The 22,869-nt window shown below is 48.8% G+C and overlaps 1 protein-coding gene across 1 annotated transcript in view; it reads left to right on the top strand.

Annotated features, from left to right (window-relative positions):
* CHST8 (carbohydrate sulfotransferase 8) overlaps positions 1-22,869 on the top strand; it is a 125,113-nt gene that overhangs the window by 41,577 nt on the left and 60,667 nt on the right. The window contains exon 2 of the mRNA XM_039231895.1: positions 21,744-21,959. Coding sequence (XP_039087826.1) covers positions 21,830-21,959 — 130 coding nt within the window. The 5' untranslated portion in view covers positions 21,744-21,829. The remainder of the gene's footprint in view (positions 1-21,743; positions 21,960-22,869) is intronic.

Genomic DNA, 22,869 nt, shown 5'->3' with positions numbered 1-22,869 from the left:
TGTTACATGGTTTGTGTAAGTGAGACTGTCCCCTTCCCCATGTGAGCATAGTGCCTCATTTTGGGGTATTATTTTGAGTCAGTGGCTGAAAATGGAGGTGCTCAGGCAGATGTGTTTGTAACAGGGGAGTTTGGCTTGGAAAGTAAACACAGTGAAGGGCGCCCCGAGCTGACTTGCAGAACTGACTGTCAAAGCATACTAGGAACAGATGAGAAACGAGACAAGTCAGCTAGGATCACAACTGTCTGGGATTAGCTTCCCAGAGCAGGGTCCCTGGGGGCAGGTGTCAGATGATGCTTGGCCAAAGGGCTTGTGTCCCCTCTGTTGGCCAGAGAGCTGGAAAGAGGAGTGATGTTTCCTGAGCCACGAGGAAGGGCAGGGCCAGAACTGGAAGGGGATCAGAGATCTGGCCAAAGATGTCAGATGGTGGACTCTTCTGGATTGGGATTGACCTGAGCAGGACAGAACTCAGAGCTTAGCTTGGTGATACCCTGCAACCCCATCAGATCCCCAAATCCTCCAAAGGAAATCCAGTTTCTGGATGTGTTTTTACTCACGTTCCTCTAATGTCTGTGACACTGAAAGAGTGAGCATCTCAGCTGTGGGGAAACTCATGGTCTACAGGTGAAGTGAGCCGGTCCTGGCTCACAGCTGGGCGGACACATCTCATCCCTGTGCACACTGGGTGGCTTCAGTGCCTTTGATGAGCACGACTCCTTCAGAGCAGCGCCATTGATCAGGCCAGACAGAAAACAAGTGGCCAAGACTGTGATGAGTGAATATTCATTTGGAAATGTCAATGCGCAAGGGGCCATTATGCGTGTGGTGACTTGCCTGGCGGGATTGATTCAGGACCTGAGGTGAATCAGATGTCTGTAGGGGCTGAGGTTTCGGCCAGGGACCCTGGGTAGTGTTGGGGGTAAAGGGGCCCGAGAATGTCAACAACAGTGAGGTCAGACATTTCCCGGCCATCCCACCCCTCACCGTTCTTGAGTTGCTGATTGAAGCTGGGACTGCCTGTGTGTATGGGGTGTGGGCATCCTGTCTGGGCCTTTGTCTTCAGGGGTCCCTCCCTGCACAGCGACCCCCACACCTGGAGATATCTGTATGCATGGATAGGGGTTGAAGGGCCTGAGGACACACAGCTCCCGGGGGAGTGGGGACCTGTTGAGCCTCCCTCAACCCAAGGGTCCACCTTCCTCCTGAGCACACTGGGGGGAGGGGCTTCAAGATGTCCAGCTGGGGCAATCTCTAATCTCTAGCCGAGACCCTTCTCCCTGCTTCTGACAGCACATCCCTGCTCATGGGGGCTGGGGCCAGGGGAGGTTGGGAGATTTGGGACCAGGGTTCTGTCTCTTCACCCTGCAGTCGGTGGGCGGATGGATGTTCGGATTCACCCGCTTCACTCTGGGAGCCCTGGCCCCTGGCTGGACACTTCCTGGGCTGAGGTGAGAGGTTATCATTCCTGGCCTGGGAAACCAGGAGCCTTGCTAGGTGCACTGTCACCTGGGTGCGGTCTGCCTCTCCCCCCAGGCCCAATTAACCATCTGCAGGAGCTGCTATCAGCATGGGGGAGGGCTGCGGTCCCACTTCTCCGTGCAGACTGCTCAGCTAATGAGAGGGTTTGTGAAATTTTTAATTATGGCTTCCATGCCTGGCTTAATTATTTGCATATGGCTTTTACAAGTGAGAAGAGGGCGCCTGCGTGCCGTGCTTCTCCTCAGCCCCACGTTTGACTTTAATTAAAGGCAGAACCTGAGGTCTTTCCATCACTAATGATCGTGGAAAATTAGCTTCCAATTCCCAGGGGTCGCCAGAGTGATGCACCCTGAGGCGGAGAGGGGACAGAGGGGGAAGTGGAGCGGGAGGCACAGATGGCAGATGGCCCTGCTGGGCTGCCTCTTCTGAGCCCCTCTCGGCCCACCCTCCCCTCCCCCCGCCTGCCCTCCAGACCCCCTGTGGAAAGGGGGGCCTTGCTCTCCTCTGCCAGGAAGGAGGGCTGACCCCAAGCAGCAGTGGGGCATAGGGGGGGCACTTCTGAGCTTCTCATGGTCATTGTCCTGGTGGCCACGGGACAGAGGGATGAGAGCTTCTGAAATGCCCACATGCATGTGCACACGCACAAACACATGTCCCATCACACGCATGCTCACCCAGACACACAGACACGAGCCCTCATCCTCTCCATTCACAGGATGTCATCACAAAGGCACATCTGCATGCTCACACATGCATGTGCACACACACACACATCCACAGATGGGCTCACGTGTCAGCCCGGGTCCCTCTCTTGTGGTCCCTCAAGCTCTCACTGAGAGCGAGGACCATTTGGGAACCTGCAGGCCAGTGCCGTGGACAGGAGGTAGCTGTGCGGGGAGGGCAGACCAACAGCGCAAGCTCAGAGAGGGCTTCCGAGAAGGATGGTATGGCCCTCGGGCCCTCCCCGCTGACAGACCAGGTCTATGCTGGCGTGAGTCCAGAGTGTGGCCTCCTGGGTCACACGCAGCGGGGTTAATCCTGGGACACAACAGGAGGAGTGGCAGATAGCGCTCCCTTTGGACTTAGACCTGAATTCAAATGTGCCTCCACAGCTTCCTCACAGTGTGGCCTTGGGCAAGTTACTCAGCCTCTCTGAGCCCATTTCCTCATCTGTAAAATGGGGGTTAGTTATTCATGCAGCTTTTGTACAGAGCAAAGGAGAGAATGCATAGGGGACTCAGTAGCTGATTCTGTGTCACCCCTTCCCCTGTCTCCTAGTCTTTGAGTTTGGGGGCACTGACCCCCTGAGACCAGCTCCAAGAAGGGCAGCTTCATCCTACTGGTCCCAGACCTGCCTCCCCCCCCCCCCAGCATGGGGCATTCCCAGCCCCCAGCACTGGGTCAGGGAGGTGTCGTCAGCTCAGGGTCCAGGAGTCTTGCTCCATGGTGAGGGACAGGGCTTCCTCTCTTCTGCAGGATGTAGCAAGGATGCCTGTAGGCTGCCCCGTGGCTGTAGCCATCAAGCAACCATGCAGAGGCCATCTGAGGATAAAACCTGCCCAAGGACAGAGGAGCGGAGCCTCAGGAAGGGCCCAGGTCCCGATGACACTATGGAGCTACAGGATTCCCACAGCACATCCTGCTTGTCACAAGTCCTGTGTCAAACGCTGGCCTGACATTGTCTACACACAGCTGATGACAAGCACTGAAGCAGGCAAAAGCTGGCCTCCTGGCAGCTTGCCAGGCACGCTCATCCCTCCCCCCGCCCCCCCAGACGCTGCTGTGCTGTGCGTGCCAGGGCTCAGGCTTCTCCACAAGGGCTGTGTTACTTTGCTTGGGCTGCTGTAACAGAATACCACAGACTAGGGGGCTTCGGTAGCCAAAAGGTTTTTGCTTCTTAGTCCTGGAGGCTGGAGGTCTGAGTTCAAGGTATCAGCAGGTTTGGCTCCCTCTGAGGGTGGTCAGGCCTCTCCCCTAGATTCTGGGCATTTGCGGGCAATCTTTGGGATTCCTTGGCTTGTAGATCTCTGCCTTTATCCTCATGTAGTATTCTCTCTGTGTGTCCAGATTTCCCCTTTTTATAAGAACACTAGACTTTTAGTCTAGAGCCTCATCCTATTCCAGTGTGACCTCGTCTTAGCTAATTATCTCTGCGATGACCCTTTTTCCAAATTAGATCATATTCTGAAGTACTAGGGGTTAGGACTCCAACGTGTGAATTTGGCAGGGACAACACCATTCAACCCAAAACTGGTGCACATTAGTGTGTGTGTGTGTGTGTGTGTGTGTGTGTGTGCGCGCGCGTGCATGCCACTGCAGTGAGTGTTCTCCAGCCAGAGGCGGATGCCCTGTGCTGGAAGCCTGTGCTTCTGCATGAATGTCATCCACTTACAGAGCCGTAGGAAACAGCTCCCGACCAGCCAGGCTGCTATATAGCTTCTCTCCTCACCAGCTGACTCACAGGCCTTTTCCTCTCTCTGCTGATTTTGCACAAAATTCCTTGAATCATTTTTATCCCGAGGTCAGGTGCCTTTCCCCAATCTGGGCTATGCTTTTCATGGCCATGGTGGCAGTGGGTGGACCCCAGGCCAAATCCAGCTTGGACATGAGTTTTGATTGGCTCCAGTTGGTTTAAAAAATGTGTCTTGCCTGCCAATTTGAGAATCAAGAAATTTCTGGTTAAAAATCTACGTTTCCAAACTGGAAGATCTGAAGGCCCGGATCTGCTACCAAGGGTCATTGGCCATGTCATTTAAAAAATAACTTTCACTGTTACAAAAGTGTCATATAGTTAGTATTGGAAATGGGCTTCTTCAAACAAGCGTCCGCTGAAAAACAATGATTGGCTACTTTAGGTCTCCACCTATGTGCGTTTCCACCTATATCTTTCTCCTTGCAAATGCAAGAAGTTAGGGCTTACTTGCCCCTTCATTTGACAGGGTGACACAAGGGCATGAGTGGGACCTCTGTGGGTGCCATCCTGCTGTGGAGTGCTCCCAGTCAGCTGACTGCTGCCTACACCCTTGCCCTAGCACTCCAGCCTGGCAAACATACCATAGAATACCATGTCCGGGGATCACTAAAGACTTAGCACATTTCTGCCTGTGTCCTTCAGGCCTAGAGGTGAGAACTCATGACCATGGGACAGCAGAAAAGAGGCTGGAGGCTCAGGGAGAGAAAAACCAGACTCCCTTGTGTATTGTTTATGGTAAGCAAACAAGTCAGCAAAGCTGTTTGGAGACAAGGGCAAGACCACCCAGAGGAGCATGTGCCCTGCAGGGAGAGGACTGGGACCCAGTGGCCCAACACACCTATCCTGAGCCTCTTCCCTCTACCCAAGGACAGCAGTATTCTTCACAAATAGCCTTCTGGTATTAGTCCAGCAGGAACCTACTCACTGTTGGAGAAAACTGAAGCTCAGAAATGGAAAATGATGCTTAAAGTCTTCTAGTGAGAGAATGTAGTGCTGAGTGGCAAACACTTTGAGCCCAGGTCTCTTTCTTCTACACTAGTCTCTCACTGTTACCCATGTTAGAAGAAAGCCCAGGAGCTCTGGGAATCCACAGGAGGGTGCCACAGATGGCCTGGGGGCCAACAGGAGGTGGTGAGAAATGAGACTGAAGGCAGGAGAGCAGCAGACAGTGGATACTCAGTGGTCCTTGTGAGATATGCTAAGACATTCAAGCTTGTAACACTGGGCAATGGGGAGCCCTCAGACCCTTTTGAACAAGGGAGTGGCAGCTACTGTCCTACGGGCACTGGTGTGGAGGTAGGGAGCTGTCCAGGCTCCCAGTGCTGAACCAGCCTCACTGAGGGGATGAAAAAGAAAGATGGACAGAACACATGTAGGAGAAGTGAGGAGAATGTGGAGGGAGGGTTGGGGTGGACCCAAATTTCTGGCTTCCCAACACCCTGTGGTGAAAGAGGGAGAAGCCATTGAGGATCATTGGGGGTAGGAGACTTGAAGCACAGGATGTCCACTGGAGAGAGATATGAGGCAGAGACGCAGAGACAGAAGCAGGCTCCGGTCTTATGCATAGCCACTCATTAAAACCTCCAGATAACTCACAGCCCTGGTTCCCACCCAGTAGCCTGAGGGAGACTCAGTTCTCCGCAGAACAGCCAGGACAGCACCAACAGACTTGATTGTTCTGCTGTACTCTTAGTCTTTGAGCCCTCAGTTGGAAGACACCAGCTGTTCTGAGGAGAGCTCCAGGGTAAATCATGCTGGACTTGTGGGGACCAAGAATGTGATGCTTAGCCATGGAGCCAGCTTAGAGAGGCCAGCCTGCTCCCACAGAGATGGCTGTGCATGTGCACTGTGCAGACCCACAGGGTACACCTGCTGGATTCCACATGACCTCAGCCCAAAAGACCCAGCTGGTCCTAGTGTGCAAGGATCCCTTCCCCATCTCCCTCTTCTTACTAGCTCTCTCTTTGCTCACCACACATTGCCCAAGCACCTACTCTGTGCCAGGCATTATTAGCAGCTGGGAACACAAAGACAGGTCCTCTGGGGCCTTCCTGTGCCAGCCACAAGGAGAGGGATTCCCTGGAAGGAAGCCAAACCTCCTTGCCATTCTCTCTTCTTCTGGAGTCTGTGGATTACTGTTTGCAGCTTGGAGGCAGCGGTACCCTGCCAGGGGCCAGGGCATTCTAGGTTTACTCATATACTCCTTTCTGTCCATATTATACCCCAACTTTCAATTTTGAGAAGTAAATATGCAATTTTTTCCCTCCCTGTAATTTTCCCTGCTGTGGCTGTGGATGTCAGAGCAGCTGGAAAATGTGAATAGCTCAGTGCTTTCTAAAAGTAAAAGAAGGCCGTGCAACATCATACATCGTCTGCTGCTCTTGGCAAGATCCACTGGCTCTGTGGGGGTGGGGGAAGGGAGATGCTCTCCAGGCTGTACTGTCAGGGGAACCTTTAACCCAAATAATCCATGCCCCCACCTTCCGTTAGCAGTTAGATAATCACCAAGAGCTAAGCATGTGTGCTCACATGCATGTGCATGTTGCAGAGATGTTAGTAGAGGTGAGGTGAGGGTATCTGCTTACGCAGTCAGCCTTTCTGCGTGTTCCCCTGGAGACTTTCAGACCTTCATGTCTCAGTAGATGAAGGTCAGAACAGTCTGATCTATGCTTTTGTTTGGGAGAAGCAGTGAATGGGGTGTGAGAAGGCAAGATTTGAGCCAGGCAGGTCTGGGATTGCTTATGGAGAGTGTAACCTTGGCCATGTTTAGTCTTTCTGGGTCTTAATTTCATCATCTGTAAATCGGTGGTATATTTGGGAGATGTGCTGTCCAGATCCCCTTCCAGGACACACTGACCACCCATGGGACGTGTGGTCAGCAACCATCCCCCAGCTGCCAGCTCCTTTAGGATCTGCTTTGGCTGCAGCACCAACTGTCTGATCTGGGGCCATGCCTTTCCCTGCCCATGCCCCGTCTAGCTCTGAGTAAGCGGAGGCATAAAGGTCTGACTTCCCCTGCTCGCTTTGGCTTTCTCCCTTTTCCCTTCACAGGTATTGATCCTTAATTAACATCTTGCACCCCAGACTCCATCTCTGCATCTCCCCACAGAGAACCAAACCTGTGTCAAGTAGGGATAATGATTTTCACTTCAAGAGGTTATTGTTCAAGGGGCAGCTGGGTGGCTCAGTCAGCTAAGCATCCCACTCTTGATCTCAGTTCAGATCTTGATCTCAGGGTCGTTGGGTTCAAGCCCCACATTGGGCTCCATGCTGGGCATGAAGCCTACTTAAAAAAAAAAAAAAGTGGTTATTGTTCAAAAACAAAATGGGATGTTTATATAGTATTCAGCATGGTAACTGGAAGGTTAATAAAGCATAATACATGTCTATTCCTTCTCCTTTTCTTTCCCTAAAAACTATGACAATAAATCCCATTCCAGATCTTGAGCACTTGTTCATAGCCTATGTGCTCTGTAATACTGGCTTGGAGAAAGTGGCCCTGAAAGTCTGTGCTGCCTGCTAAGTTTGAGGGCCTGGCGGAGGACTCTGGAGCCAGTCTTGTCCCTGTGAAGTTCATTATCCATGGATCACATCAGCCCTCTTCAAGGTTCCTTACTGAAAAGAAATTGAGCATGCAAATGCTCTTTTATCATAATCACCATGTATCCACAGGGTAATTCATAAAAGAGCTGGAAATATATTGAAATTCAATATTGTTTGAGTCCAAATCAATATTAATAATTGTTTGCATTTTTAAAGTGCAATTTGCAATTGAAAAATGCACAAAGATCAACCAGTAGTTGCTAACACATCAAATTTTCCTATTAATGGCATAGTCCCTTAACTTTAAAATGTTTCTTATACAACAAAGGGTGGCACTGATCCATGAAAATGGTTATCTATTATTTACATGCACAACATTAGAATTTGTTTCCATTATGCATGAGTTGAAAGGCCAGTTACTTTTACTTTTAAGTTCTTGATTTTTAAAAAATTAAACCTTTCATTTTGAGAGAATTTTAGATTCACATAGCAGTTGTAAGAAATAATACAGAGAAATCTCACATACCACTTTTCCTGTTTCTCCCAGTCCATCTTACAAAACTATAGTATAATATCACAATGAGGATATTGACATTGATACAGACAAGATACAGGACATTTCCATCACCACAAAGGTCCCTCATGTTGCCCTTTTAAATTCTTTAAAAATTAAAGATTTTTAAACGACAAAGGTGACTACAGATACAGTGGGATCCCCATAATTAACCCTGTGTAATTTCTGCCTTGAAATGGATTCTATCACAAAATGTGGCTCTGTCTCAGCTGGGATCAGTGTAGATGTTGAAACATAGAGAGCAGTGGTCATCTAGGGAGGGAGTGGCCTCAGGTGGGACTCACCTCAGCCAGGCAGACCTCAGGGGAGCAAGTCTTTGTGGCTTAGAAAGAAACTGAGAACACAATTTCTAGATTAACCCTTGCATTGGATTCCTTTGCTCCTTCCACGAGGTCAGAGTGGTCTTAAAGGGAAACAGCTTGGCAGCTTTGCTCCACAGGAGCCCAGCAGCTATCCAGATTTGTGGTAAGGGACCAGTGGCAAGTGTGGGTAAGGGAGGTCCTAGCCAAAGGCCCTCCTGCTCTGCCCGAAAGAGGCCTGGTATGAATGAAATTCACAGAAATGCTTTTATCTCACCCCAGAGCTGCAAGGAACTTGAGAACTCATCTACAATGGATATTTTGGCTGCAGACTGACTCTGAGATTAGTAAATCAAGTCATGAGGGTCCCACAGCTGATTGGAGGGGTAGCCAGACCTAGAACCTGGAGTGGGCTCCCCACTCTGAGCCTGCTGTCCATCTCATGACATCTAGCTGCTTTGTTCAGGCTACCTGGGCCACAGCCCCAACTCCATGTCCTAGTTGTGTTTTGCAAGAGCATGAACTTGACCACTCTTTGGTCCTCAACTCCTGGGCCCACATGCAGTCACGTGTGGCATGAGTGAAACTAACAGGAAGAGGGTGGTTTGGGCTCAGTATCAACCTTTAGTTTGCTTTTGTTGATTTTTTTTTTATTGTGGTAAGATACACATGATGTAAAATTTACTATTTTAATCATTTTAAAGTCCAGAAGCTTCAAATGCATTTACATTGTTGTACAGCCATCACCACCACCCATCTCTAGAATCTCTTTCAACTTCCCCAACTGAAACTCTGTGCCCATTAATTAACAACTCCCCATTCCTCTCTCCCTCCCTGCCTCTGGTAACCACTATTCTACTTTCTGCTTCTGAATCTGACTGCGTGGAGTCATACAGTGCTTGTCCTACTGCAAATGGCTAGTTTCACATAACATAACATCCTCAACATTCATCCATGTTGTAGCATGTTGTGTTCCTTGACTTGCTCATGTGTTCATTTGTCTTTAGATTCCATATGTAAGTGACATCATATTATATTGGTCATTCTAAATCTGAATTATTTCACTTTACATAATATTCTCTTGTTCTATCCCTGTTGTTGCAAATGGCAAGATCGTTTTCTTTTTTATAGATGCATAACATTCCATCGTGTGCTTGTGTGTGTGTGTGAACATCTGTATCCATTCATCTATCGATGGATGCTTGAGTTACTTCCATGTCTTGGCTACTGTAAAAAATGCTACAGTGAATGTAGATTACCTTTTTGAATTACTGTTTTTGTTTTCTTCAGGCAAATACCCAGAAATGGAATTGCTAGATCATATATAGTAGTTCTATTTTTAAGTTTTTGAGGAGCCTCCAAACTGTTTTCCACAGTGGTTGCACTGTCTGCATTCCCACCAACAGTGCAAGGGGGGTCCCTTTTGTCCATATCCTCCCCAATACTTGTTGTATTTTTGCCTTTTTGATACTAGCCATTCCAACTGATGTGAGGTGATATTTCATTGTGGTTTTGATATGCATTTCCCTGCTGATTAGTGCTTTCATGTATATGTTGGCCATCTGTATATCTTCTTTGGGAAAACGTCTATGCAGGTCCTTTGCCCATTGGATTATTTGTGGCTTTTTGTATTGAGTTGTATGAGAGCTTTATATATATTTTGAATATTAACCCTTTATCAGATATATCATTTATCAATATCGTCTGCCATTCAGTAGGTTGCCTTTTCATTTTGTTGATGGTTTCCTTCACTGTGCAAAAGCTTTTTTGTTTGATATAGTCCCAGTTGTTTATTTTTGCTTTTGTTTCCTTTGCCTAGGGAAGTGTATCCAGGAAAATAATGCTAAGGCCAATGTCCAAGATTTTACTGCCTGTGTTTTCTTTTAGGAGTTTTAGGGTTTCAGGTCTTACATTTATAGGTCTTTAAGCCATTTTGAGTTTATGGTTGTGTATAGTGAAAGAAAGTGGTCCAGTTTCATGCTTCTGCATGTAGCTGTCCAGTTTCCCTAGCACCATTTATTGAAGAGACTGTTCCCTGTTGTTTATTTTTGCCTCTTTTGTTGAAGATTAATTTATTATATAATTGCGGGTAATTATTATTATATAATTTGGGGCTCTTTGTTTTGTTCTATTGATCTATGTACCTATTACAAGCCAGTAACATACTGTTACAAGCCAGTAACATACTGTTTTGATTACTATAGCTTTGTAGTTTAGTTTGAAATCTGGGCTTGTGATACCTCCAGCTTTGTTCTTTCTCAAGATGACTTTGGCTTTTTGGGGTCTTTTGTGGTTCCATATAAATTTTAGGATTCTTTGTTCTAGTTCTGTGAAAAACAATATTGGTATTCTGTTAGAGATTGCATTGTATCTGTAGATTGCTTTGAGTAGTATGAACATTTTAACAATATTAATTCTTCTAATCCATGAGCATAGTATATCTTCCTGTTTATTTGTCTCATCTTCAGCCTCTTTCATCAATGTCTTAGAGTTTTCAGAATATAGGTTTTTTACCTACTTAGTTAAATCTATTCCTAGGTATTCTATCCTTTATGATGCAATTATAAATGGGATTGTTTTCTTGATTTCTCTGTTAGTTTGTTACTGATATATAGAAATAAGAGATTTATGTATATTGATTTCATATCCTACAACTTTACTGAATTACTTTGTTAGATCTAATAGTTTTTTGATGGAGTCTATATACAGTATCATCTGCATGTCATCTGCAAAAGTGACATGCTTCTTTCTCACCAATTTGAGTGCTTTTTATTCCTTTTTCTTGTCTGATTGCTGTGGCTTGATCTTCCAATACTATGTTGAATAAAAGTGGTGAGAGTAGGCATCTTTGTTTTGTCCCTGGTCTTAGAAGAAAAGCTTTTAGCTTTTCATCATTGAGTATGATGTTATCTGAGGGTTTATCATACATAGATCTTAATTATGTTGAGATAAGTTCTCTCTAGACCCATTTTGTTGAGAGTTTATCATGAGTGGATATTGAATTTTGTCAAATGCTTTCTCTGCATCTATTGAGATGATCATACGACTTTAGTTGATTGATTTAAAAATGTTAAACAATACTTTCTTCCCTAGAATAAATCCCACTTGATCATGCTGAATGCTTCTTTTAATGTATTTTGAATTCAATTTGCTAATATTTCATTGAGGATTTTTGCTTCTATGTTCATCAGGAATATTGGTCTGTAATTTTTGTTTGTTAGAGTATCTTTGTCTGTCTTGGGTATCAGGGTAATGCTGGTCTCATAGAATTAATTTGGAAACATTTTTTCCTCTTTTATTTTTAGGAATAGTTTGTGAAGGATAGGGATTAACTCTTCCTTAATTGTTTGGTGTTGCCAGATTCACCTGGTTCTGGACTTTTGCTTGTTGGGAGTTTTTTGATTAGTCATTTAATTTCATTACTAACAATTAGTCTGTTCAAATTTTCTATTTCCCCCTGATTCAGCTGTAGAAGATTATATCTGTCTAGCAATTTATGCATCTCCAATCTTATTATGCATATCCATCTTCTAGGTTGTCCAATTGTTGGCATTTTTTAGTAGTCCTATGCTACTGATTGTAACTTCTCTTGTTTATGATTTTATTTATGCTGGTCCTCTCTTTTTCTTGATGAGTCTAGCTAAAGGTTTATCAATTTTGTTTATCTTTTCAAAGAAACAGCTAATAGTTTCATTGATCTTTTCTAATTTCTTTCCGGTCTCTATCTCATTTATTACTGCTATGACTAATCTTTATTATTTCCTTCCTTCTACTGACCTTGGGCTTTGTTTATTCTTCTTTTTCTAGTTCCTTTAGGTGTAAGGCTAGATTGTTTGAGATTCTTCTTGCTTCTTGAAGTAGGCCTGTATCACCATACATTTTCACCTTAGAGTGGTTTTGCTGTGTCCCAGAGATTTTTAACCACTGTGTTTTCATTTTCTTTTGTCTCCATGTATTTTTTCTGGTTTCCTCTTTGATTTCTTTGACCTCCTCTTTGATCCATTGGTTGTTCTGTTGCATGCTGTTTCACCTTCACACGTTTCTGTTTTTTCCAGTTTTATTTTTTTGTAATTGATTTCTAGTTTTATACCATTGTGGTTGGAGAAGATGCCTAATATGGTTTCAATCTTAAATTTATTGAGACTTATTTTTGTGGCCTAACATATGATCTATCCTGGAAAATGTTTTATGTGCACTTGAAAGGAATGTGTATTTTGCTGTCTTTAGATGGAATATTCTGTATATATTTGTTAAGTCCATTGGGTCTAATGTGTCATTCAAAACCACTGTTTCCTTATTGATTTTCTGTCTAGATGATCTATCCATTGATGTGGGTGGAGTGTTAAAATCCTCTACTATTATTGTATTAATGTCAATTTCTCTCTTTATGTCTGTTAGTATTTGCTTTATATATTTAGGTGCTCCTGTGTTAGGTGCATAGATATTTACAATTGTTTTAACTTCTTGTTGGATTGATCCTTTTGTCATTATATAATGCCCTTCTTTGTCTCTTGCTATAGTCTTTTTTTAAAATCTATTCTAAGTATTGTTACCTTAGCTTTTTTTTTTTACTCTTCTTCCTTCCTTCCTTCCTGTCTTCCTTCCTTCCTTCCTTCCTGTCTTCCTTCCTTCCTTCCTTCCTTCTCCTTCCTTTTTCCCTCTCTCCTTCCCTCCCTCTCTCTTTCTTCCATTTTCATAGAATATGTTTTCATCACCGCAGTTTTCATCCTCTATGTGTCTGAGGTCTGAAATGAGTCTCTTGTAGGCAGCATATAGATGGGTTTGCTTTTCTATACATTCAGTCACCCTGTGTCTTTTGATTGCAGCATTTAGTCTAGTTACATTTAAAGTAGTTATTGGTAGTACTTGCTTATTGTCATTTGTTAATTATTTTTGTGATTGTTCTTGTAGTTCTCTGTTCCTTTCTTGTTCCCTTGCTCTCTTCCCTTGTGTTTGATGACTTTTAGTGTTATACTTGGATCCCTTTCTCTGTTATAGGTTTTTGGTTTGTACTTACCATGAGGTTCATCTATAACATCCTATGTATATAACAGTTTATATTAAGTTGATGGTGATTTAAGTTTAAACACATTCTAAAAGTACTAACTTTTTATTCCCCCCTACACATTTTATCTATATGATGTCTTGCTTTGCATCTTTTATGTATCCATTGACTAATTTTTGTAGATATAATTGATTTTACTACTCTTGTGTTTTAACCTTTATACTAGCTTTATAAGTGATTGATCTACTACCTTTACCATATGTTTTTTTCTTGCCAGTGAAATTTTTTTCTTTCATAATTTTCTTACTTCTAGTTATGGTCTTTTCTTTCACCTGAAGAATTCCCTTTAGCATTTTTTATAGGCCAGGTGAGCAAACTTTTGTTTGCTGGGAAGGATGTTATCTCTTTCCATTCTGAATGATAACATTTCTGGGTAGAATATTCTTGGTGTATGTTTCTTCCTTCCAACACTTGGAATATGGAATATGCTCTTCCCTTCTGGCCTGCCAGGTTTCTGCTGAAAACTCAGCTGATTGCCTTCTGGGGCTTCGCTCGTAGGTAACTGGTTTTCTTTTGCTGATTTTAAGATTCTCTCTTTAATTTTTGCCATTTTAATTATTATGTATCTTGATGTGGGCTTCCTTGGGTTCATCTTGTTTGGGGATCTCTGTGATTTCTGGACTTGGGTGTCTGTTTCCTTCCCCAGCTTAGGGAAATTTTCAGTTATTATTTCTTCGAATACGTTTTCTGCCTCTTTTCTTTCCCTTCCCCGTCTGAGACCCCAGCCATGTGAATGTTATTATGCTTGGTTATTATGCTTGTCACAGAAGTCCCTTACCCTATTTTCATTTTTAAAAATCTTTTTACTTTGTGCTGCTCAGTTTAGTTTTTTTGTGTTTTTTTTTTTTTATTAGCCTGACTTCCAGGTCACTGATCCTCTACTCTGCTGTTGAGTCTTCTAGTTTATTTTTCATTTCACTTGTTGTACTCTTCAGCTCCAACTGCTTCTTTTTTATATTTTCTACCACTTTGTTAAAGATCTTACTGAGTTCTTCCTCTCTTCTCTTAAGTCTGTTGAGTACCTATGACCATTAATTTGAATTCTTTATCAGCTAGATTCCTTAACTCTGTTTTGTTTAGCTTGTTTTCTAGGGTTTTGTCTTGTTCTTGTGTTTGGATCATATGCCTATGTCTCCTCACTTTGTCTGACTCTCTGTTTATTACATATGGAAATATGTAGTACTCCCCTAAATGGGCTGTGAGCACCCTGCTGTTGTGACTGGGGTGACTTCTGAGGGTGCACTGGTGGGTGGAGCCAGTTCTCAGCCCGACTGTCTGCAGGCGCACTGGGAGGCTGGGGCCTCACATGCTGTTGTCTGAAAGAGCCAATCAACTACTGTGCATACTGGTTGGTAGGGCTCACTCCTCCACTCCCTGGGTCAGGATTTGCTCTGGAGGTGTGCCAGGTCTGACCAGAGCTGCCTGTTGGGTGTGGCAGGTGTTAGTCACTATCTGGAAGGGGATAGGTCCTAGATGAGAATGCCCAGTGTGGGAGCCACTTTGGAGGGGCATCTGCTGGTGGGTTGGGTTGAGTGGGGCTAGTCTGCAGGGGAATGTTGGGGCAGGGTGAGGTGCTAGCAAGGTAGAGGGAGAGTGTCAGAACTGGCTCCCATAAGCACCTGGCCAAGGCAGAAGGAAGACAAGAAAAAGGCTGCCTGCCAGCCCTTCAGTTCCTGGAGAAAACTCCTGCAGCTCCGAAACCCTCCAACACACATCCTAAAATTAGTCAGTAAGCCCCCTTCATGAATAGCCCAGGCACTTTTTATTTTATTTTATTATTTTTTAATATTTTTATTTATTTCTAGGAGAGAGAGAGAGAGAGAGACAGCGTGAGCAGGAAGGGTCAGAGAGAGAAGGAGTCACAGACTCTGAAACAGGCTCCAGGCTCTGAGCTGGCAGTCAGCACAGAGCCCGACGTGGGGCTCGAACCCACGAACCGCGAGATCATGACCTAAGCGAAAGTCAGACGCTTAACCGACTAAGCCACCCAGGCGCCCCAGCCCAGGCACTTTTTAAACTGCCACTTCTGTTCTGGGTCTCTGGCCCAATGATACAGTGCACTAGCCCTTTAAGACTGGTTATCTGTGTCCCTATAATGCCCCACCTGTTCTGAAGGCAGGCCCTGCTGATTTTCAAAGCCAGACATCACGGGGGTTCATCTTCCCTGTGCAGGTCCTCAGGGCCAGGAGTGCCTGGTGTGGGGCGGGGTCTTCTCACTCTGTGCCTGTGATGTCCTTCCTGCTCGTGGGTTGCCGCACAGAGGGCCGGGTTCCCAACTTTGTCTCTCTGGCCTTCCCTTTATGTCTTTAGCTCAAGAAGATCTGTTTGGCCAGACTTCAGGTCATTTTCAGAGTGCGTTGTCACACGTGTAGTTGTTGCCTTGGTGTGTCCACAGGTGGAGGTGAACCTGGGATTCTCCTTCTCCACTATCTTCTCCCACTCTCTTCATTGACTTTTGGGCAACACAGTCAAACTTTAATTTTGTGTAGGGAGTTTCCTAGTGTAACTCATCTTCTGGCATCTAAATGACTTGTGTATTTGTTTGTATATATATTATGTGCATTAATAATGGGTGTGTAGAGTGATAGAGTCTTCAAGCCCTGTGATTTGAAACCTGCCCTACCAAAATGAGGAAACAAAAGTGGCATCCTGGTGGTGAGTGTGCACTGGGTATGTGGGAACTGCCAGACTCCATCAGGCTCTCTAGCTCACTCCCTTGCCTCCTCTTTTCTCACAGGATTGGGCTACTCTTTGGACCTAACCCAGACCTGATCAAAACAAGCCCACAGGTCCCTGAAACATGCATGACTTTTTAGAAATTCCAGGTTCGTGGAGCTCCTCTCTTCACATGGCCCAGACACCTCCATCTGTTAACCCATGCTCACGTCACATGAGGCACAGGTTACGTTGATCACCTGTGCCAGGCACTGTGCAGGGAATACAGAGATGAGGAGAGACCTCGACGGTGCTCTCGGGGCTCTGTGGGTCTCAGATAGGTGTAGGAACACTCTCTACGTGGTAGGAGAAGGGCTGTAATTGAGGTACACATGTTCACAGGATTGGGAGTGCTGAATCCCCATCCCAGATTCTGTCAGGGTAGGATTCAGTGTCTCTACCTGCTGAATTACTACTATCCCCTACCCTGCCTCATAAAATGCCCTGAAGTCCTGGGCAGAGACTGTATCCATGGTGTGGTCCTACCCCCTGAAAGTAATCAAGGACATTGTAGCTTGTGGCACCTTGGCTGGGCTCTCCGGACCGCCTCGCTGCAGCTGTGTGTTTTCAGTCTTCCCCTCAGCCTCTTTGTGTAAGCAATGGTGGGAAACTGCCTTTGCGTTCCTAGTGGATCCGTGGGGACAAGGCTTCGGGACTGTTTGAGCCTGATTTATGCCTTGGCCTCCGCCTTAGGGCTCCCTTTCTCCCCCCGGCAGAAAGAAAGCATGGGGGATTGGACGGAATCCCTGCCTTGTAGTGGGGAGGAGTATGGCGGGCGAATGGTCTCCCACAGGAGTAGGCTGCAGCCGGGTGTGCCCTGGGGGGTGCTGAGGCTGGGCCCAGGGCGTTTCAGGACCCAGGTCAGCGCTCTCCTGTGTCAGGCAGGGCTGGAGTCTGCAGCCCCGCCCCAGAGTCTGAACACTTGCAGCCATTCGTCACCCTCACAGAGCATTGCAACTTTATGCCTACGCATAAAAACTGGAGGGACTCATCCCAGAGTTTGCCGCCGCCACTGCCGCTGCTGCTGTTAGAACAGTTTTAATTAGCTGCAGGATTTTAATGAGCTGAAATCAAGAAGAACCCCATCTCAGAAGCAAGCAGGAGCCGCACACACGGAAGAACTCGTCTGACAAAACAGATGGAGGTGGTGTTCTCAGGGGACTGGGCTGTGTGCTCCGTTTCGGTGAGGAGCAAATGAGTTACGGAGGCCAGCAGGCTGCGGAGGAAAGGCGGGAGGTCAGCCCCAGCGCAGGATCCTCAGCAGGGGCAGAGCGGGGAGGCGCGGCCCCCTCTGCCGCCCCGTGGAATGCTTGGTGCCGGATTCAAGGTGACGGCAGTGCCTGGCTCCATTCTCCTCAAGTTGCCATAGCAGCCTCTCTCCCGATGAGCAGCTCCTCCTGGAGCCCTCAGCCGGGAGGGACGTCATTGTTCGCTCCTGCCCGTGCAAGGAGGAGACTGACTGGACAGAGAACTTTCTGGGGCCCGGGGTCCACACACCAAGTGGGTGCTCCCAGGGGCACTTGGCCAGACGCCTCCAGCTGCCTCCAGTGGGACCCGGGAGCGGGGCCTCACAGCCAGAGGGGGTCCTCTGGGTGACTGGGGGAAGCATCCAGGCCTTGGAGCAGCCGCAGCCAAGCGTGTCCTTGAAGCCATCCGTCCATCTGCCTGCCGGCCTGTCGCCACTGGAGGTGCGTGTGTTTTGGCTGAATTCCCAAGTCCTTGCTTGTGCCCTAAAGTGAATTTTCCCAAGAGACAAATTTTTAAATCAGATAAATAAGGAAATGGGAGGAATCCTTGGCCCTGACCTGTGTCCCAGGAGGTGTTTACAAGATTAATTGGATCTTTTTTTTTTTCTTACACTAAAAAAATGGGTGATGCCATTCAGGCCTCAGGGAGAGCAAGCCACTGGGAAAACGAGGGATTGTGAGAACAGGACCTTCTGGAAACTAAGTGGGCTGTTTATTTTTCTTGCCTCACTCGTCCCTACTCCACCCCGCAGTTATTTGAATTTTCTTATTGTCTGTTGGTCTTGGCAGGGAGGCGGGGCAGGGGGTTGGGGTCTTCCACTTGTCACTGGAGCTGAGTGTGATGCGGCGTGTCCCAGGTGGGAGCAGACGTCTGTGAATGTGTTTACGGGGCCCTGAGCAGCCTAGTCCCAGCCTGTGACAGATCACAGAGTCCACTACCCAGGCAGCAGCTGGACTCCCAGGGAAGGGAGACAAGCAGCCTTTGGACCACCATCTTCCCATTGCCTTGAAAATAACATGTGACTTTGAAGACAAGGACCCTCACGGGAACAATAGGGGATCAGACGTGCACACTCTCTGAAGTGTCTGGTGATCTCCTAGCTACCCTCCACCTGTAAAGGAAGGAGGTTCCTACAGATGCTGTGATGTTGGTCCCCTCCTGGGGCATTGAAGATCCAGCCAGACTGCAAACCAGCTGCCCAGAAGGGGAGGCGTGCTAAACCTTTTGATTCCCATTTGCACAGAGCAAGGAGTTAGCTGGTTAGCTGGTCTCCAGTGAGAGCAAACGCTGAGAGGAGGGTCTCAAAGAGGAAGGCTGAGGGCTGGTGCTTAGGGCTAGCCGGGAAAGCCATGCATGGCTCTAACACCGGCTTCCCTGGGCACTGAGAGGGTGCTGTATTCTCCTGTGGGGAGAGTCTCTGAAATCAGACACTTGAGTGGTTGACGCTCCAGCCATGGTGAAGGTGCAGGTCCTGGGGCTGGTTTTCTTTCCCCCTCCCCAGATTTGGGGCAGAGATGTGGTCCTCACCCTGGCCCCATGTGCTGGGGTTGGTTTGGGAAGGTATAGAAACAGGTAAGGACAGGTCATGGCTGCAGGACTGGCTTATACGGTGACAGTTGGAGAGAAGAGGGGACTGGCCAGTTCTTCTGCAGGCACTTGTGCAGTGCTGGCTACTGTAAACAACGCAATGATGACTGCATGTGCTTCTGAGCTCCACCCCGCCCCCCCCCCGCCCCCCACCGCCTCTCTCCTTTTTTTCATCAAATAGAGCCTCTGGGCTGAGATTGGGTGGCATTTCATTAACAGTTTTACCAGACAGCCCTGTGCCCCAGCCATAAAGTTGCCGTTCTTTTCCCCCTCCTTCCTCTCCCTCACCCTAGGTCAGATTGGCCACGTCCGACTCAGGAGGCTGGTGTGGCTGCAGGCAGCATGCCACCACCATGGCCAGTGTCATCAGGATTTTGTGGCAGTTTCTTTAAGCTGGAGCCTTGCTGGGGCCTGTTGATGGTGTGTGTGTGCCTGTGTGTGTGTGTGTGTGTGTGTGTGTGTGTGTGTACCTCTGCTCTAGAAAGGCCTTGAGCTGCGTCCCTTGCTCCCTGTCTGAGGGTCTTGTCCTTGATGAATCAGTGTGTGTGATGTTGATACCACTCTTCTGACTCCTTTCTGTGACTGCACGGGCACCCCTAGGGGTTAAGCCAATGGCCCTGGGGCAGGAAGGCCCAGAGTGAGGGCCAGAGAGAGCTGCTCCATCTCCTCCCATCTTCCCCCAGACCTTGGGGCTGGCCCGGGTGGCCCCTGCACACAGTGCCTGTCATTACAGAGGGAAGAGCTTGGGAGACCACGGGACACGGGGCATCCTCTGGGCAGTGTTGAGAGTGACCTTGCCCTTCAGTGGGGCCCGGGCCTGCATGGCTGCATCTGTGTCTGCAGGACGATGTGCCAGGTCCCCAGGACAGTCCCATCTGGGGAGGCCACAGAGGGAGTCTCCCCAAACGAAAGACTCCAGACTCTGAACCTTTGGGGTTTACCCTCTGCAAGCCCAGTGGTGTCCCTGGCAATGGCAGAAAGCGGCAGTCTTTCTCAGAGGGCGTGGGGGCATTTGCAGGGAGATCGGGGCCAATTCAGACCTGGAGCCAGCTCCAGAGACAAAACCAAGCCCTGCTCAGCGCTGCCTCCCAAACATCAAAGCTGGGAGGTCGTGAGAAACACCTGCTCGGCACAGCCCAGAGAGCCCTGCGCCCGGGCGCGTTCCCCGTGCAGAGAGGCCTGGGGCAGGTTAATTAAAGTTAACTGAGTGAAAACATAATTACAGTGACTGCAGAGGGGAGAAACCCAAACCTGCAATTTAACACTCCTCAGCACCAGAGCTTTGCTGAGGACAGTCTAGTCCCTGGGAATCTTTGTCTGGGCCTGGGAGGGAAGGGCTCCTCTTACCACTTCCTGCCTCCTGTCCCCCAGGAGGATGAGGACACGGAGGGACCATAGCTGGGGCTTCCTCCCCCCAGCGCCTGGGTGCCTGGTCAGGAATGGGCTCCCAGAGCAAATTGCCGAGCCTGAGGAGGCCCCGGGAAGGGAAATGACCCTGTGCCAAGCAGCGAATCTGGTCTGGGTCCCCGCCACCCAACTATGATCCCAGAGGCTGCTGGAAGCCACCCCCACCCCCCCGCCCCCAGCCTCTGCCTCCCTCGGTGCTGCCCTGTGCCAGGGCTGCGGGAGCTCCTCGCAAGGCTCTGTCGGGAGAGAGAAGATGGTACCTCTAAGCCCGGACTAGTAGCAAAGGGTGAAGACAAGGGGACAGAGCGACCTTCCACCAACAGGGGACGTTCCGGAATGCCCTGTAGCATGGCTTCCTGTGCAGATCCCTCTCCTGCTCCACCCGTGCCTCCCCCCACTGCGGGAACTTACATCCTTCCCATGAGCAAATGGCCTTGGGGTGCCCCCCTCTAGACTCGCAAGCTTGGCCCATTTGGAGTCACTGGTTGGTAAGGGGATATTGGCATTTCTTTCTGTGCCCTGCAGGAGAAGCCAGCAAGAAAGGCATGTCACCTGGTCATGCTTTGGGTCTGCAGTGGCCAGAGCAACAGGTATCACAAGGGATGTGAGCCTGGGATCTGTCAGATGCAGGTCTGACTGCCTCAGCTCTGGGCCAGAGGGCCTCATAGTGGCAGTAACCATGATCGGGCCAGAGCGTCCATCCTCACTGATGCAACAGACTCCATCCCGCCAGCCCATCCGTGGGTCAGGGAGACGCAGCTCTGGCTGGTGAGGGGAGCAACCAGGACGGGGAGCCTCCATCCCTGGGAGCCTCGGGGCCCGGGAGGCTTCTTCTCAAAGTATCTCGCTCTGTGGAGACACTTGTCCCCGGCATCCTGCAGACAGGAGCCAGGGCAGAGAGATCCAAGAGCTTCTCTGTCTATCAGGCTGGTTATAAGGGACAGAGGCCCAGATTGCTGCCCCTTCTAGAGGCGTAGACCCCTGGTAGGGAGCACACCTGCTCTGTTGGAAGCTCAGAGAGCCTGGACAGTGCAGGGCCCGTTACAGGCTGTGGGTCTCAGGGCTCCAGCCTGGGCTTCCCCAGGCAGAGGCCGGACAGTGTCTCTCTCCATGGCTCTTCTGGGGGTGCAGATACCGGAGACCCTGGTGGGAAGCTGGTGACCCAGCAACAGGTAGTGCCTGGACTTCCTCAGCCTCTTTGGGCTTGAAAAGGTGGAAGGGACATACCTAAGTTCTAAGGGATGGAGGGACCCAGGGATCGTGCTTGGCCATATGCAGTGACTGGGGCCTCAGACCACGCAGGATGCCTTGTGCCTTGGTGATGGACCATCTCTCTCCCCATCTGCCCTGTAGACTGTGGCCTGATGGACGCTTGGTGTGGATGATGAAGCAAGAACGCACCTCCCGCACCCGAGAGGTGAGCCCGGAGCGAGCCCCGGATGACCCCACGAGCCGGAACGATGCGGCTGGCCTGCATGTTCTCATCCATCCTGCTGTTTGGAGCCGCAGGTCTCCTGCTCTTCATCAGCCTGCAGGACCCCACGGAGCTCTCCCCTCAGCAGGTGCCAGGTGAGGCCTTGCGCTCGGCCCTGCCGCCCACTTGCCCCAGCTTTTCTGTCCAAAGTGCAGGCCTCCACAGCTGCCCTGGTGCCCAGTCTGTACCGAAGAGCCCCAGCAGCCAGCAGCCTCTGGCCTCTGCCCTCTAGATCCTCTTGAAGTGATGGCCAGGCTGCCCGTCTCTCTGCCAGTTGTTGCTTTTGGTGATGCTGAGGCTTCTGCTCGCTTCGGCAGCACATATACTAAAATTGGTGACACTGAGGCTTAAAGAGGATTCAGCCATCTCTTGGGGCCTCTCCCACGTGGTCTGGGACTCCAGAGGGTGAATGGCTTCTCCTTGAGCCCCTGTCCCCCACGGGACTCTGTTTCTCTGCCAGCCCTGGGACTCCTTGAATCCAGCCCCTCAGCCTAAGCAGACAGGGTCAAGGTACCTCCTGCCTTTGTGAGGCTGAGATTGCTTCTGCCGGCCCCCACCTCCCGCCTGCATCCCACACGTCCCTCGTGAGCCACTCAGAGGGGAGCATCCTTCCTGATTCACAGAGGTCTGCTGAGGACAGGTGGGGGGCAGGAAGGGAACCGGGGAAAGGATGGTTCTGGAGCCTCAGGCAGGCAGAATGTGGAGAGGGGAGCTTTGGCAGGGTGCTTGCTGCTGGGACACCGCCCTTACTCATCTCTGAGCCATGGGTTTGGGGGCCTTTAGCAGGGAGGTCCGTGAAGACACCCATGTGTTCCAGGATACAGACAATATGGAGGAGTAGAGGCTGTGGATTCAGGCAGAGAAAGTCCTGCACCACTTTTGCCTTCAGGGCTCACATATGGGAGGGCAGCGCCTAGCCCCCTCCCCAGCCCCACCCTCAGCTCTGGCTGCCTCACCCCTCCTAAGCACAGGCATCAGGTAGAAAGTCAGACAGAGCATAAGGAG

The sequence above is a fragment of the Hyaena hyaena genome, unplaced genomic scaffold, assembly GCF_003009895.1.
Source record: "Hyaena hyaena isolate Hyena2069 unplaced genomic scaffold, ASM300989v1 scaffold_61, whole genome shotgun sequence".
In the NCBI taxonomy this organism is placed as follows: domain Eukaryota; kingdom Metazoa; phylum Chordata; class Mammalia; order Carnivora; family Hyaenidae; genus Hyaena; species Hyaena hyaena.
Note: the sequence above shows the minus strand (reverse complement) of the source record. Positions and strands in the feature narration are given on the sequence as shown.